Source organism: Bison bison, unplaced genomic scaffold, assembly GCF_000754665.1.
Source record: "Bison bison bison isolate TAMUID 2011002044 unplaced genomic scaffold, Bison_UMD1.0 scf7180017864371, whole genome shotgun sequence".
Lineage (NCBI taxonomy): Eukaryota > Metazoa > Chordata > Mammalia > Artiodactyla > Bovidae > Bison > Bison bison.
In genome coordinates, this window is record NW_011494943.1 from 16,504,196 (window position 1) to 16,521,947 (window position 17,752).

The following is a 17,752-nucleotide window of genomic DNA, read 5'->3' on the forward strand; positions in this document are numbered from 1 at the left end:
TGACTATGTAAGAGAATTATATGCATGTATATGTATATATATGTGTATACATATATATATATATTTAAGATAATGCACACTAAACACAGTGTGCATTAATTAGAAGATTAAGATTGATACTGAATGAGACTAGGGAAATAATTATCAATACAGGGGAAATTTTAAAAAGTTTTATGAGGACATTTTGCCATGCTCTTTGTTTTGAAGCTGGAGAGTATTACACTTCATGAAGTAAGTCACACAGAATGATAAATACTGTATATTTTTACTTATTGTGGAATCTAAAAAATAAGACAAGTGAATGAATAAAATCATTGCTTATCTTATCATGGCAATTTTCACAGGAAATTTCAGTGATTATTAAACCAAAATCTACATGACACTGTCAGAGTCAGAAAGTAACAAAAATAGTACAAAGAATTCTCATATAGTCTTTACCCAGATTTTTCAAATGTTAACATTTAACTATATTTACTTTATCATCCTTTCTGTAGGTGCATATTATTTTTTTCTGAATGTTTGCAAGTGAATTTGCAGGTACAATGCCCTTAACCACTAAGTACTTTAGTGTGCATTATCTTAAAAAAAAAATATGTATATATATATACACACATATACATATATATAATTCTCTTACATAGTGACAGCACAATTAGAAGATTAAGATTGATACAGCACACCTAACTAATCTACAGAGTTTACTCAAATTTTACTAGTTGTTCCATTAATGTCAATATATAGCAACTAAGAATCAATTTCTCATGTTTCTTTATTCCTTAATCGGGGACAATTCCTCATTCTTTTTCCATCATGATTTTCACATTTTTGATGTGGACAAGCCATTTATTTTGTACAATAGCCCTCAATCTGGGTGGTGGACTTTTAGAAATAACCCGGAGTTTAAATTTTAAATCCTTAGGCATTAAATTCTAAAGCTTTATAACTTCCCTCCCAGGCTTACAAGGTCTAGTTGTTCAAAGGAAGGTTTCAGCAGCAGTTTTTAGGCTTACCACTAACTGGCAGTGCTTTCATCAGCTTTGCATATTCTGTTTCTGGAAGTTCAATTCCCGTATCACTCAGCACATTTTCCATGTTATTGATATTTTCACCTTTAAAAAGTTAGAAATAATTATACTTATTAATGATGATTCCAAATTTGAGGTTGAATAGCAAAAAGCACAATGAAGTCCCCATCTATATAGTCTTGGGGGAAATCAGAACTCTTAATTGTTTCTTCAATACTAACAGACAAAGGTTCTTTTTAAATTATGAGAAAAAATAAATTTATTTCTATTACTGTTCAGTTAATCCACCTAGATAGCTTATTAGGTAAGATTAAAAATAATCTTATAAGAAAGTGTTACATGACTTTGTTAATAAAGCAATTGTTGACTCATTTACAATTATTCAAGAATTCACAGTGCCATTTATTGTGCCTGCCTAGAATTTCATTCCTAAATGTTTTCTTAGGAAGGAAATCTCTACAGTGTAGGATTTCTTATATAGATTTAGTCCTGTAGGTATATTTTGTATTGCTTTATTTTTGCTTCCTTTTTTCCTAACTTAAATTTATGCAACAAGATAAAACTTTCCATTGGATCTAGTGGCAGGATAGCAGGAAAACATGATAGAAAAATAAAAATTGTCAAACTCTAGGATGTTCAGTTTATTAGTAATTTACCACTAACCTGTGAAGGCTTTCACTTCATCCATTACCTTTTTCATATCAACTTTCCCATCAACTGCAAGAAAACACACATGTTACATCTATCTATCTATATCTATATATATATATACACACACATAACACAAAAGATGAGAAAGTGAACAAAAAAATTTAGTACTTATCACTTGCTATAGAATTTTATTTCTCCCTTTCATTGGTATAAAATAAGAAAAATGTTTTACATTTCACATATATAACTATATTAACAATGTGACACTGACATTTTTTTAAGATATTAAAACTTTCAGCATAAAAGAATTATATGCAAAAGAAGCCCCATTTACTTTAGCTGCTTTTAAGCATTTAGATATTAGAAAATTCTCCATTATTTAGTTAGGTTACTGGGTCAAAATTAAAAAGGTGATGTATACCATATTTTACTGTTTTATGTTTGGAAATTTTCTACTCATATAAAGTTGACACATACTCATTATTTATTCACTATTATAATTAAGACAAAAAATTCATTGACTTGAATTACATGTGCAAGTTATAACTGACTTAATACCTACACAATTGTTAATTACAACCTTTGTATATAATAGATATTCAATGATCTATTTCATCAGTTTTTAAAAGGACATTCAAATAGAAACATTAGAGAGACAAAATAAGTTCACTAAATCAGAACCTCAATTATATTAAGTATTGAGAAAGAGGAAAACAGTGAAACATTCTTGTGCTTTTATTTTCCAAATATTTACCTGTTGACTAACAGCAAAAATTAAAATTTGAATTATATATTACACTATTGAGAAAATACAACTATTAAACATAATAAAAAATCCATTATAATTTCAGATGGGCATTCTGAGCTAAAGAAAAAGGTCTTAAAAGCATACAAATATATGGACGCTAAACAACACACTTCTGAATAACCAACAAATCACAGAAGAAATCAAAAAAGAAATAAAAATATGCATAGAAATGAATGAAAATGAAAACATGACAACCCAAAACCTATGGGATTCAGTAAAACAGTGCTAAGGGGAAGGTTCATAGGAATACAAGCTTACCTCAAGAAGCAAAAGAAAAATCAAATAAATTACCTAACTTTACACCTAAAGCAACTAGAAAAAGAAGAAATGAAGAATCCCAGGGTTAGTAGAAGGAAAGAAATCTTAAAAATTAGGGCAGAAATAAATGAAAAAGAAACAAAGGAGACTACAGCAAAAATCAACAAAAGCTAAAAGCTGTTTCTTTGAGGAGATAAATAAAATAGACAAATGATTAGCCAGACTCATCAAGAAACAAAGGGAGAAGAATCAAATCAATAAAATTAGAAATGAAAATGGAGAAATCACAACAGACAACACAGAAATACAAAGGATCATAAGAGACTACTATCAGCAACTATATACCAATAAAATGGACAACTTGGAAGAAATGGATAAATTCTTATACTTCTTTGGAAGTATAGCCTTCCAAAACTGAACCAGGAAGAAATAGATAATCTTAATAGACCCATCACAAGCATGGAAATAGAAACTGTAATCAAAAATCTTCCACAAACAAAAGCCCAGGACCAGATGCCTTCACAGGTGAATTCTACCAAAAAAATTAGAGAAGAGCTAACACCTATCCTACTCCAACTCTTTCAGAAAATTGCAGAGGAAGGTAAACTTCCAAACTCATTCTATAAGGCCACCATCACCCTAATACCAAAACCAGACAAAGATGCCACAAAAAAAGAAAACTACAGGTCAATATCACTGATGAACATAGATGCAAAAATCCTTAACAAAATTCTACCAAACAGAATCCAACAACATATTATAAAGATCATATATTATGGGCTTTATCCCAGGGATGCAAGGATTCTTCAGTATTCACAAATCAAGCAATGTGATACAACATATTAACAAATTGAAAGATAAAAACCATATGATTATCTTAATAGATGCAGAGAAAGTCTTTGACAAAATTCTACATCCATATATGATAAAAAACCTCCAGAAAGCAGGCATAGAAGGAACATACCTCAACATAATAAAAGCCATATACGATAAACCCACAGAAAACATTATCCTCAGTGGTGAAAAATTGAAAGCAGTTCCCCTAAAATCAGGAACAAGACAAGGGTGCCCACTCTCACCACTACTATTCAACATAGTTTTGGAAGTTTTAGCCACAGCAATCAGAGAAGAAAAAGAAATAAAAGGAATCCAGATTGGAAAAGAAGAAGTAAAACTCTCACTGTTTGCAGATGATATGATCCTCTACATAGAAAACCCTAAAGACAGCACCATAAAATTACTAGAGCTAATCAATGAATATAGTAAAGTTGCAGGATATAAAATTAACACACAGAAATCCCTTGCATTCCTATATACTAACAATGAGAAAACAGAAAGAGAAATTAAGGAAACAATTCCATTCACCATTGCAACGAAAATAATAAAATGCTTAGGAATAAATCTACCTAAAGAAGCTGCTAAGTCACCTCAGTTGTGTCCGACTCTGCGCGACCCCATAGACGGCAGCCCACCAGGCTCCCCCATCCCTAGGATTCTCTAGGCAAGAACACTGGAGTGGGTTGCCATTTCCTTCTCCAATGCATGAAAGTGAAAAGTCAAAGTGAAGTCACTCAGTCGTGTCTGACTCTTAGCGACCCCATGGACCGCAACCCACCAGGCTCCTCCATCCATGGGATTTTCCAGGCAAGAGTACTGGAGTGGGGTGCCATGCCTTCTCCGACCTAAAGAAGCAAGAGACCTATATATAGAAAACTATAAAACAATGATGAAAGGAATCAAAGATGACACAAATAGATGGAGAAATATACCATGTTCATGGATCAGAAGAATCAATATAGAGAAAATGAATATATTACCCAAAGCAATCTATAGATTCAATGCAATTCCTATCAAGCTACCAATGGTATTTTTCAGAGAACTAGAACAAATAATTTCACAATTTGTATGGAAATACAAAAAACCTGAAATAGCCAAAGAAATCTTGAGAAAGAAAAATGGAACTGAAGGAATCAACCTGCCTGACTTCAGACTATACTACAAAGCTACAGTCATCAAGACAGTACAGTACTGGCACAAAGACAGAAATATAGATTAATGGAACAAAATAGAAAGCCCAGATATAAATCCACGCACCTATGGACACCTTGTCTTTTCAAAGGAGGCAAGAATATACAATGGAGAAAAGAAATCTCTTTAACAAGTGGTGCCGGGAAAACTGGTCAACCACTTGTAAAAGAATGAAACTAGAACACTTTCTAACACCATCAGTTCAGTTCAGTTCAGGTCAGTCACTCAGTCATGTCTGACTCTCTGCAACACCATGAACTGCAGCACGCCAGGCCTCCCTGTCCATCACCAACTCCCGGAGTCTACCCAAACCCATGTCCATTGAGTCGGTGATGCCATCTAACCATCTCATCTTCTGTTGTCCCCTTCCCCTTCTGCCCTCAATCTTTCCCAGCATCAGGGTCTTTTCAAATGAGTCAGCTCTTTGCATCAGGTGGCCAAAGTACTGGCATTTCAGCTTCAGCATCAGTCCTTCCAATGAACACCTAGGACTGATCTCCTTTAGGATGGACTGGTTGGATCTCCTTGCAGTCCAAGGGATTCTCAAGAGTCTTCTCCAGCACCACAGTTCAAAAGCATCAATTCTTCAGTGCTCAGCTTTCTTTATAGTCCAACTCTCACATCCATACATGACCACTGGAAAAACCATAGCCTTGACTAGATGGACCTTTGTGGACAAAGTAATGTCTCTGCTTTTTAATATGCTGTCTAGGTTGGTCATGACTTTCCTTCCAAGGAATAAATGTCTTTCAATTTCATGGCTGCAATCACCGTCTGCAGTGATTTTAGAGCCCAGAAAAATAAAGTCAGCCACTGTTTTCACTGTTTTCCCATCTATTTGCCATGAAGTGATGGGACCAGATGCCATGATCTTTGTTTTCTGAATGTTGAGCTTTAAGCCAACTTTTTCACTCTCCTCTTTCACTTTCATCAAGAGGCTCTTTAGTTCTTCTTCACTTTCTGCCATAAGGGTGCTGTCATCTGCATATCTGAGGTTATTGATATTTCTCCCGGCAATCTTGATTCCAGCTTGTGCTTCCTCCAGCCCAGCATTTCTCATGATGTACTCTGCATATAAGTTTCATACACAAAAATAAACTTAAAATGGATTAAAGATCTAAATGTAAGACCAGAAACCATAAAACTCCTAGAGGAAAACATAGTCAAAACACTCTCTGGCATAAATCACAGCAGGATTCTCTATGACCCACTTCCCAGAGTAATGGAAATAAAAGCAAAAAATAAGCAAATGGGACCTAATTAAACTTAAGAACTTTTGCACAACGAAGGAAACTATAAGCAAGGTGAAAAGAAAGCCTTCAGAATGGGAGAAAATAATAGCAAATGAAGCAACTGACAAAGAAATAATCTCAAAAATATACAAGCAGCTCATGCAACTCAATTCCAGAAAAATAAATGACCCAATCAAAAAATGGGCCAAAGAACTAAACAGACATTTCTCCAAAGAAGACATACAGATGGCTAACAAACACATGAAAAGATGCTCAACATCACTCATTATCAGAAAAATGCAAATCAAAACCATAATGAAGTGCCATCTCACGACAATCAGAATGGCTGCTATCAAAATGTCTACAAAAAATAAATGCTGAAGAGGGTGGGGAGAAAAGGGAACCCTCTCACACTGTTGGTGGAAATGCAGACTAGTACAGCCACTATGGAGAACAGTGTGGAGATTCCTTAAAAAACTCAAATAGAACTGCCATATAACCCAGCAATCCCATTGCTGGGCATACACACCAAGGAAATCAGAATTGAAAGAGACACGTGTACCCCAATGTTCATCGCAGCACTGTTTACAATAGCTAGGGCATGAAAGCAACCTAGATGCCCATCAGCAGACAAATGGATAAGAAAGTTGTACATATACACAATGGAATATTACTCAGCTATTAAAAAGAATGCATTTGAATCAGTTCTAATGAGGTGGATGAAACTGGAGCCTATTATACAGAGTGAAGTAAGTCAGAAATAAAAACACCAAACCAGTATATTAACACATATATATGGAATTTAGAAAGATGGTAAAGATGATCCTATATCTGAGACAGCAAAAGAGACACAGATGTAAAGAACAGACTTTTGGACTCTGTGGGAAAAGGCGAGGGTGAGATGATTTGAAAGAATAGCATTGAAACATGTATATTACCATATGTGAAATAAATCACCAGTCCAAGTTCGATGCATGAAACAGGGCTTTCATAGCCGGTGCACTGGGACAACCCTGAGGGATGGGATGGGGAGGGAGTTGGGAGGGAGGTTCAGGATGGAGGACACATGTACACCCATGGTTTATTCATGTCAATGCATGGCAAAAACCACTACAACACTGTAAGGCAATTAGCCTCCAATTAAAATTAATTAATTAATTTAAAAAACCAAGAACTTATCTCTGAAAAATGTAAAGTAAGAAATGACAAAATTCCTACTAAATGGCATCTGATTAAGATGGGAAAAATGGATTTGTCCAGTGGTGAGATATTTCTTGGCCTTACCGGAATCTTCTAAAGTTCACATATTCTAGATCTTGTCCTTCTAGGAGGGAATTGCTCTGTGATTAGTTACACTTCAACCTTACTTAACATTTCTTAAAAAATCAGAGCTTGTTTCCAGGTTTCCAAGAGGGAACTGAAGTTCAACATCAGCTCCTGGATAATGGAGTCTGGCAACATCATATAGGAACCTTTATAGCCTTCTAAAGGAGGAAGAGCATGTTCACTGGGTGGCCCAAATTATAGACAACTTTGCTCTGTGATGAGACTCTCTAAGGGGACAAAAAAAGTGACACCGTCTTTGTGCTTCTATTTTAAATAGCTGGGGGATGATATCTCTGCAATTTGATGCAATTTGGGGTGAAATTTTAATCATTATGCTCAGTAGGCTTTGTTTCTCCCTTGTTTTTTTTCAGATTTACTCTTTTAATTTTGTTATATCCTATTGTCACAAGCCTTGCCCTCTGCAACCTCTCCCCACTTTTTCTCTTTTTTCCTGTCTCCCTAATGGTCCTTCAGTAATCCTGTTGACATTCTCAGCAATGTGTAGACTTCATCATGCAAAAGAAAACATTAACATAAATTAATGTAAAAGTCAAGAGAAAATGTTTGTTCTTACTTCCATATTGGGTTTTCAAAGTTTTTCTAAGCAGCTTGATGTCAAGTAAGCATTTTGAAGAGGTCTATAATCTCATAAGCTTTCAGAGGTGCTTGATAATAATAGAAATGATGATAACCATAATATTTATCATAGTAATAAGTGACTTTATTGGACACATTATGTATAATACCAGGCACTGGTTTAATTTAATCCTTACAAAATTCTATTAAGGATGTGCTATTAATGTACTTCTTTCATATATGAAGAAACTGAGACAGAAAAACATTAAGATGCCATAATTTTAAACCTTAAGAGTGAGAATTCAAACCCAGTCAGTCTGGTTCTAGCATCTGTGCCTTTAACCACTCTGCTATTTGAACTCTGAATGTTCACCATTTGTTGCTCACCATCAGTTTGCAGGCTCTGTGTCAGATCTTTAAGTTCCTTTTCTGTGAGATTCATCCCCATGTTTTCCAGAACTGTGTCCAATTTACAGACATCAATTTTCCCTCCTTAAAAAGAGACAGGGATGAGAGCAAAATATAGTAATTTTAAAATCTGACAAAACTAGACAATCCAGTCAATTCTTCTGTTCAACTAAGGGGCGGTGGTTGTTATTGCTGATTAAAATTTCAGACTGGTTGGCTTTCCTGTTGATCAAATTTTATGAATAAAAGAAATCTTTTATTTTTTATGGTACAGATTCAGATTTTAATTTTTCCAAGCCCTGCCAAAGTTTGGGAAATTCCAAAGAAATATGGATTTTTCTTGAAAAAAATAACAAAATTAAATGAATATCTACTTACCTAAGGTACATAAAATAGGCAAATTCGTAGAGATAGAAAGTAGAGTAGTGGTTACTCAGGGCGGAGGAGAGGGGAATGGGAAATTATTTCTTAATGGACTTTTTGATAGCATTTCTGTTTGGGGTGATGAGAAGTTTCTGTATATGGATGGTGGTAATGGTTACAAAAGGTTGTATACTTAATGTTACTGAAATAGAAATTTTATCTTATGTGTTTTATACTACAACAAAAAAATGGTAAATTACAGAGCACTCATCTGCTTTTTTCATTATGACTCTCCTATCTCTAAGAGTCTTTATACCTTCCAGTAATCTATTCTGATAGATTTTCCCATCAGCTGTAAAAAAAAACACATAATTCAGGAAAAAGAGAAATCAGTCACCAAGATGGTTTTAAAATCATTTTAGAATTATGGCCTTAAAATTTTTCCATATATATCAAATTATAAAAACATTACAAACTAAAAAAAACTTTGAAAGTCTGATCATTTGGGGATTTTCCTGGTGGTCCAGTGGTTAAGATTCTATGCTTCCAAAGTAGGGAACATGGGTTTAATCCCTGATCAAAGTCCCACATGCCATGTGGTACAGCCCTCCCCTCCCCAAACAAAAGTGATCATATTCTCTTTAAATTGTAAAGCCAGTATTATTATTATTATTCTACCATGCCAAAACATGCAGTCTTTTAATCCCTCCTTTTACTTTTCTCATTTGGATTTCTGGAGAAGGGAATGGCAAACTGCTTCAGCATTCTTGCCTTGAGAAACCCATGAGCAGTATGAAAAGGCCAAAAGATATGATACTGAAAGATGAGCCCCCCCAGGCTGGTAGTTGTCCAATATGCTCCAGAGGAAGAGCAGAAAAATTGCTCCAGAAAGAATGAAGAGGCTGAGCCAAAGCAGAAATGATGCCCAGAAACGATGTCCAATGAAAGTAAAGCCTGATGCTGTCAAGAACAATATTCCATAGAAACCTGGAATGTCAGGTCCCTTAATCAAGGTATATTGGATTGGTCAAACAAGAGATGGCAAGAGTGACCACTGACATTTTAGGAATCAGTGAACTAAAATGGACCGGAGTGGGCGAATTTAATTCAGATGAACATTATATCTACTACTGTGGGCAAGAATCCTTTAGAAGAAATGGAGTAGCCTTCATAGTCAACAAAACAGTTTGAAACGCAGTACTTGGGTGCAATCTCAAAAACAACAAAATGATCTTGGTTTGTTTCCAAGGCCAACTATTCAACATCACAGTAATCTAAGTCTATGCCCCAACCTCTAATGCCAAAGAAGCTGAAATTCAATGGTTCCATGAAGATATATAAGACCTTCTAGAATTAACTCCAAAAAAAGATGACATTCCATAGGGGCCTGGAATGCAAAAAATAGGAAGTCAAGAGATACCTGGAGTAACAGGCAAGTTTGGCCTTGGAGTACAAAATGAAACAGGACAAAGGCCAACCAATTTTTGTCAAGAGAACACACTGGTCATAGCAAACACCCTCTTCCAACAATACAAGAGACGACTCTGCACATGGATGTCACCAGATGGTCAATACTGAAATCAGATTGATTATATTTTTTGTCGCCAAAGATGGAGAAGCTCTATACAGTCAGCAAAAACAAGACTGGGAGCTGGCTGTGGCTCAGATCATGAACTCCTTACTGCAATATACAGACTTAAATTGAAGAAAGTAAGGAAAACCACTAGGCCACTCAGGTATGACTTAAATCAAATCCCTTATAATTATACAGTGGAAGTGACAACTAGATTCAAAGGATTAGATCTAATAGACAGAGTGCCTGAAGAACTACGGACAGAGGTTTGTATGTACAGGAGACAGTGCCCAAAATTATCCCCAAAGAAAAAGAAATGAAAGAAGGCAAAATGGTTGTCTGAGGAGGCCTTACAAATAGCTGAGAAAAGAAGAGAAGTGAAAGGCAAAGAAGAAAGGGAAAGATATATTAATCTGAATGCAGAGTTCCAAAGAATAACAAGGAGAGATAAGAAAGCCTTCCTCAGTGATTAATGCAAAGAAATAGAGGAAAACAATAGAATGGGAAAGACTAGAGATCTCTTCAAGAAAACTGGAGATATCAAGAGAACATTTCATGCAATGATGGGGATGATAAAGGACCAAATAGTAAGGACCTAACAAAAGCAGAAGAGATTAAGAAGAGGTGGCAAGAATACACAAAAGAACTATACAAGAAAGGTCTTAATAATCCAGATAAACATGATTGTGTGGTCATTCAACTAAAGCCAGATATCCTGGAGTGTGAAGTCAAGTGGGCCTTAGGAAGCATCACTATGAACAAAGCTAGTGGAGGTGACAGAATTCCAGTTGAGCTATTTCAAATCCTAAAAGATGATGCTGTTAAAGTGCTGCTCTCAATATGCCAGCAAATTTGGAAAACTCAGCAGTGGCCACAGACCTGGAAAAGGTCAGTCTTCATTCCAGTTCCAAAGAAAGGTAATGCCAAAGAATGTTCAAACTGTTGTACAATTGCACTCATCTCACATGTAACAAAGTAATGCTCAAAATTCTCCATGCCAGGTTTCACTAGTACATGAACCAAGAACTTCCAGATGCTCAAGCTGGATTTAGAAAAGGCAGAGGAACCAGAGATAAATTGCCAACATCTGTTGGATCATAGAAAAAGCAAGAGAATTCCAGAAAAACATCTACTTCTGATTCATTGACTACACTAAGGCCTTTGACTGTGTGGATCTCAACGAACTGTGGGAAATTCTTAAACAGATGGGAATACCATACCACTTTATCTGCCTCCTGAGAAACCTGTATGCAGGTCAAGAAGCAACAGTTATAACCAGACATGGAACAACTGACTGGCTCCAAATTGGGAAAGGAGTACCTCAAGGCTGTATATTGTCACCCTGCTTATTTAACTTCTATGCAGAGTACATCATGCAAAATGCTGGACTGGATGAAGCTCAAGCTAGAATCAAGATTGCAGGGAGAAATATCAATAACCTCACATATGCAGATGACATCACCCTTAGGGCAGAAAGTGAAGAGGAACTAAAGAGCCTCTTGATGAAAGTGAAAGAGGAAAGTGAAAAAGCTGGCTTAAAACTCAACATTCAGAAAACTAAGATCATGGCATCCAGTCCCATCACTTCATGGCAAATAGATGGGAAAAAAATTTAAACAGAGGAAGATTTTATTTTCTTGGGCTCCAAAATCACTGAGGACAGTGACTGCAGCCATGAAATTAAAAGACACATGCTCCTTGGGAAGAAAAGCTATGACAAACCTCAATAGCATATTAAAAAGCAGAGACATCATTTTGCTGACAAAAGTCTAAAGAGTCAAATCTTTGGTGTTTCCAGTAGTCATGTACAGGTGTGAGAGTTGGACACAGACAATGTTGAACACTGCAGAATTGATGCTTTTGAATTGTGGTGCAGGGGAAGACTCTTGAGAATCCCTTGAACAGCAATGAGATCAAACCAGTCAATCCTAAATGAAATCAACCCTGACTATTCATCGGAAGGGCTGATGCTGAAGTTCCAATACTTTGGCCACCTGATGCGAAGAGCCAACTCATTGGAAAAGATCCTGATGCTGGAAAGATTGAGGACAAGAGGGGAAGGATGTGACAGAGGATGAGATGGTTGGAAGGCATCATCGACTCAATGGACAAGAGCTTGAGAAAACTCCAGGAGATAGTGAAGGACAGGGAAGCCAGGCTGGCTACAGTTCATGGAGTCATGAAGAGTTGGACACAACAGAATGACTGAACATCCACACTTCCTTTTTCTTCAATTTTTTGTCTTAAGTATTCCAGTAGAATTAAGAGTAATGGCAGGTATTTCTCAGCACTTATTCATGATAATGGTATGTTTCTTGATTTTCAAATGAACTAAATTATACAATTAAGATTTCTTAATTTTTGACAAACTTTTTCTTCAAGTCTCAAATGGAATAGACATTCTTAAACACACAAATCTAAGTTTTCTTAAAGGTTTTACTGCAAAGTTTCTTCACAGAAGCACTGCTAACATTTAGGATAATTCTTTGCTGTACAGGCCTGTCCTATGCACTAGATGTCTTCTATCCACCAGATGCCAGTGACATTTCCCCCTCCCCCACCAAGTTGTGACAACCTAAAAGGTTTCCAGACACTGTCAAATGTTTCTTTGACAAAACTGTCCCCTCTTGGGAACCACTGTTACAGTGATATTTGAAATGCTTACCATCAGCTGATAACTTTTTCAATAACTCCAAGCGTTCCTTATCTGAAAATTGTATCCTCATGTTTTCCAGAACACCTTCTGTGTCAGAGATATCAATGTCCTCCCCTACAAATAATGATTATAAAATGTAAGAATTTTAAAAATTACTTAAAGATTTAAAATATAAAAATAAATATTTCCCTATGTAGCACTGACTTCAATTATTGAATCAAGAGCAAAGCTTCATCACCAACATATGTGAAAGGTATTATCTCCTAATCATGTGGACAGGATAATATAGTATACAGTAGAATGTAGGTATATAAAGTACCACAATAAATTAGAATATTTTAGATGTTTGATCTTTAGTTATTGAATGAAATTTGTGTTGGTCTTTACATGATTACCTATATAAGTTGAAGCTTCGCTTCATCTACAGTGCTTCATCTACACCTATACTTTGGTCATCTAGACTAATATGTGATAATTATAAACTCATATGAAATATGTTGTTGACAAATGGTTCATAGAATAAGATACTTCTTATCAAAAGACTGTACTGAAGCACTGTTATTAAAATATAGATTATCTACAGTCCAACCAACTCTGGAAAATTTGATAAATACCACTCATTAATAAAAAGGAAAAATGTCTAAATCAACAATGATGATGAAACAGTTATGACAATGCTATGATAAAAAATCATTAAATATAATTTAGTACAATAATTTATTTTCTTAGATTTAGAGTATTTGTCACTCACCTATAACAGTTTTTACTCCATCCATTAGCTTATTGAGAACAATCTTTCCATTAGCTATTAGAAAAGGTGCAATTAATACAAATGATTGAGATTCAGGAAAAAGGTATAAAATACTTGTTTATAGCTCCTAATCAAAACCAACTATTTTTATTTTATTGTATTTTATAAAAATATATTAATTTATAATTTACTAGATTTCAATAATTCACCCAATAAAATTAAGAACCAACTGTTTCCTAGATTATAAGGATTCTCTAGTTTATATGAAGCTATACACTCCTGCATAAGGAGATCAAGATATGATTTATGCCAGCCATAAAGCTCCATCAGTGGTCACCACAAATGGAAAAGGGTCTATACTTTTCATCTTTCATTCTTTGCTAAATTTCTTTTTCTCCAATATTTTCAATCACCATGACTTGCTGTAAATACTTGATTTCTATACATTTGAGACACGCTTCCCAGGTGGCACTAGTGGTAAAGAACCTGCCTGCCAATCCAGGACACATAGAGATGTGAGTTCGATTTTTGGGTCAGGAAGATCCCGTGGAGAAGGAAATGGCAACCCATTCCAGTACTCTCGCCTGGAGAATCCCATGGACAGAGGAGCCTGGCAGGCTACAGTCCATAGGGTCGCACAGAGTTGGACACTACTGAAGCAACTTAGCATACATTTGAGACAAGTGTTAAAGCTTTCTACCATTTCCCACCACAGGAAATTTTCTTTCTCATTATTTTTTGTCTACTGATTAATTCATTTATTAAACATGTTAAGAATTGTTAATATGAATTAGGCCATGTAGTAGGCTTTGCGGGTATGTGGCAGGCAGTGCTGGTTGCCTAACAATCAGCCATAACTACTTACTATTCTTTCTGCTATCAGAACTCTAATTTGGTAACCTTCCTCTGTGTGGCCATATACCTCAGGCAAGGCTGGGCACTTCATAAGCCCTGGAAGTGGATTATGTCAAACTAGATTCAAAGCCAGTAGAAAGAAGGGAATAATAAATTAGGGTGTAGAGAGAGATGAAATAGAAGTCAGGAAAATCAGGAGAATCAAGAAAATGAAAAGTTGACTCTTTGAAAAGATCAATAAAACTGACAAATCTTTAGCTAAATTGATTAAGGAAAAAGATGCAATATACTAAAATAAATAATGAAAGTGGGGACATACTACAGACCTCAGAGAAATAAAAAGGATTATGTGAGAATACTATGAATAAGTACATGCCAACAAATTAGATAGCCTAGATGAAAAGGATATATTCCTAGAAACATAAATTACCAAAATTGACTCCAGAAGAAATAGACCTTTAACAGCCTTTTTACAAGTAAAGAGATTGAATCAGCAATCAAAAACTTCTCAACCAAAAAAAAAAGCCTGGGACCAGTTGGTTTCATTGGTGAATTCTACTAACATTTAAAGAAGAATTAATACCAATTTTTCTAAACTCTTCCAAAAAAATAGAAGAGGAGTAAATAATTTCTAATTCATTCTATGAGGCCAATATTACCCTAATACCAAAGGTGGGATTAGTGTAAAGTAATTACACTTAAAATAACGGAGATTCTTAAAAAGAAGACAAAAATGTTCTGGAATTGGTGATTGTACAATATTGTGAATGTACTAAATACCACTGAATTATCTATTTCATAGCAGCTAATTTTATGTTATATGAATATGTGAATTTCACCTCAATAAAACAAACAAATGTAAAAGTAGACACCGTTATTCAATGGTGAAACTTTAGAAGTTTGTCCATTAAAACCACAGAAAGACAAGAAAGCCTGTTTTACCTCTAGTATTCAAATTGGGCTGCAATTCCTAACAAATTAAATATAACAAGAAAAAGAAATAATTGATTTTAACTATCTTTGTAAGGTTGTGGGAAACTAGATTAACATCGGAAAATCAACAAGAGTCTGCAAATACCACAATACTAATTTTAATACATATTCAATTAAAATCCAAATGCTATTAATCATAGATTTTAGAAACAGTTTATAAAGTTCATGGAAGACTAAGAATTACAAAATAACTGACATAATTTTAAGGAACAAGAAAGGGTACTTTTAAAAATTTTATTTTATATTAGAGTATCGTTGATTCACAATGTTGTGTTAGTTTCAAGTGCACAGCAAAGTGATTTACTTATACATATATTTATTCTTTTTCAGATCCTTTTCCTATATAGGATATTACAGAGTATTGAGAAGAGCTTCCTGTGCTATACAGTAGGTCCTTTTGACTATTTTATATATAGTAGTGTGTGTAGGTTAACTCCAACCTCCTAATTTATCCTGCTGCTTTCCTCTCTGGTAACCAACTTTGTTTTCTAAGTCTGTGATTCTGTTTCTGTTTTGTAAATAAGTTCATTTGTATCATTTCAAAAGATTCTATATGTAAGTGATATCATATGATATTTGTCTTTCTCCATCTGACATACTTCACTTAGCATGATAATCTCTAATCTTGCCATGCTGCTGCAAATGGCATTATTTCCTTGTCTATCATGGCTGAGTAATACTGCGTGTATATATATATATAAAACACATGTTTATTTATATATATATATAAAACACATTTATATGTATATATATGTATTTCAGTTCAGTTTAGTTCAGTCACTCAGTCGTGTCCAACTCTTTGTGACCCCATGAATCGCAGCACACCAGGCCTCCCTGTCCATTACCAACTCCCAGAGTTCACTCAGACTCACATCCATCAAGTCAGTGATGCCATCCAGACATCTCATCCTCTGTCATACCTTTCTCCTCCTGCCCTCAATCCCTCCCAGCATCAGGGTCTTTTCCAATGAGTCAACTCTTCGCATGAGGTGGCCAAAGTACTGGCCTTTCAGCTTTAGCATCATTCCCTCCAAAGAAATCCCAGGGCTGATCTCCTTCGGAATGCACTGATTGGATCTCCTTGCAGTCCAAGGGACTCTCAGGAGTCTTCTCCAACACCACAGTTCAAAAGCATCAATTCTTTGACGCTCAGCCTTCTTCACAGTCCAACTCTCACATCCATACATGACCACAGGAAAAAACATAGCCTTGACTAGACGGACCTTTGTTGGCAAAGTAATGTCTCTGCTTTTGAATATGCTGTCTAGGTTGGTCATAACTTTCCTTCCAAGGAGTAGGCGTCTTTTAATTTCATGGCTGCAGTCACCATCTGCAGTGATTTTGGAGCCCCCCAAAATAAAGTCTAACACTGTTTCCACTGTTTCCCCGTCTATTTCCCATGAAGTGATGGGGCCGGATGCCATGATCTTCGTTTTCTGAATGTTGAGCTTTAAGCCAACTTTTTCACTCTCTTCTTTCACTTTCATCAAGAGGCTTTTTAGTTCCTCTTTACTTTCTGCCATAAGGGTGGTGTCATCTGCATATCTGAGGTTATTGATATTTCTTCCGGCAATCTTGATTCCAGCCTGTGTTTCTTCCAGTCCAGAGTTTCTCATGATGTACTCTGCATAGAAGTTAAATAAGCAGGGTGACAATATACAGCCTTGACATACTCCTTTTCCTATTTGGAACCAGTCTGTTGTTCCATGTCCAGTTCTAACTGTTGCTTCCTGACCTGCATACAAATTTCTCAAGAGGCAGATCAGGTGGTCTGGTATTCCCATCTCTTTCAGAATTTTCCACAGTTTATTGTGATCCACACAGTCAAAGGCTTTTATAAAAGTCAAAGGCTTTTATATATATGTATATATATATATATAAATATATAAAACACATCTCAAGAAGGGGTACTTACATTACTCAATTTCAAGATTTACTAATGTAAAGTCTTATTATTAAGGTAGTATAGTATATTGATAGAGGGAAAAACAGGACAATGAAACAGTATAGAAACTTAGAAACTGACTCTAACATATATGATAGTAAATATTACAAATCAGTAGGAAAAGGGCTAATGAAATACTGGCCATTAATACAGAAAAATATTAGATCTCTTAACTCACACACACACACACACACACACAAAATAAATTTCTTATCAATTAAAAAGAAATAGGATAAAAACAATAGGAAAGATCTGATGATAAGGAAGAATTTTCTAAATAGAAAACAAATTATAAAGGAAGATA

General features: G+C 35.3%; 1 protein-coding gene across 1 annotated transcript in view; it reads right to left on the bottom strand.

Annotated features, from left to right (window-relative positions):
* Positions 1 to 17,752, bottom strand: part of LOC105000618 — a 122,291-nt gene that overhangs the window by 101,176 nt on the left and 3,363 nt on the right. The window contains 6 exon segments of the mRNA XM_010856563.1: positions 1,011 to 1,109; positions 1,689 to 1,742; positions 8,292 to 8,396; positions 8,992 to 9,027; positions 12,914 to 13,018; positions 13,656 to 13,709. Of these exon segments, the coding sequence (XP_010854865.1) occupies positions 1,011 to 1,109; positions 1,689 to 1,742; positions 8,292 to 8,396; positions 8,992 to 9,027; positions 12,914 to 13,018; positions 13,656 to 13,709 (453 nt within the window).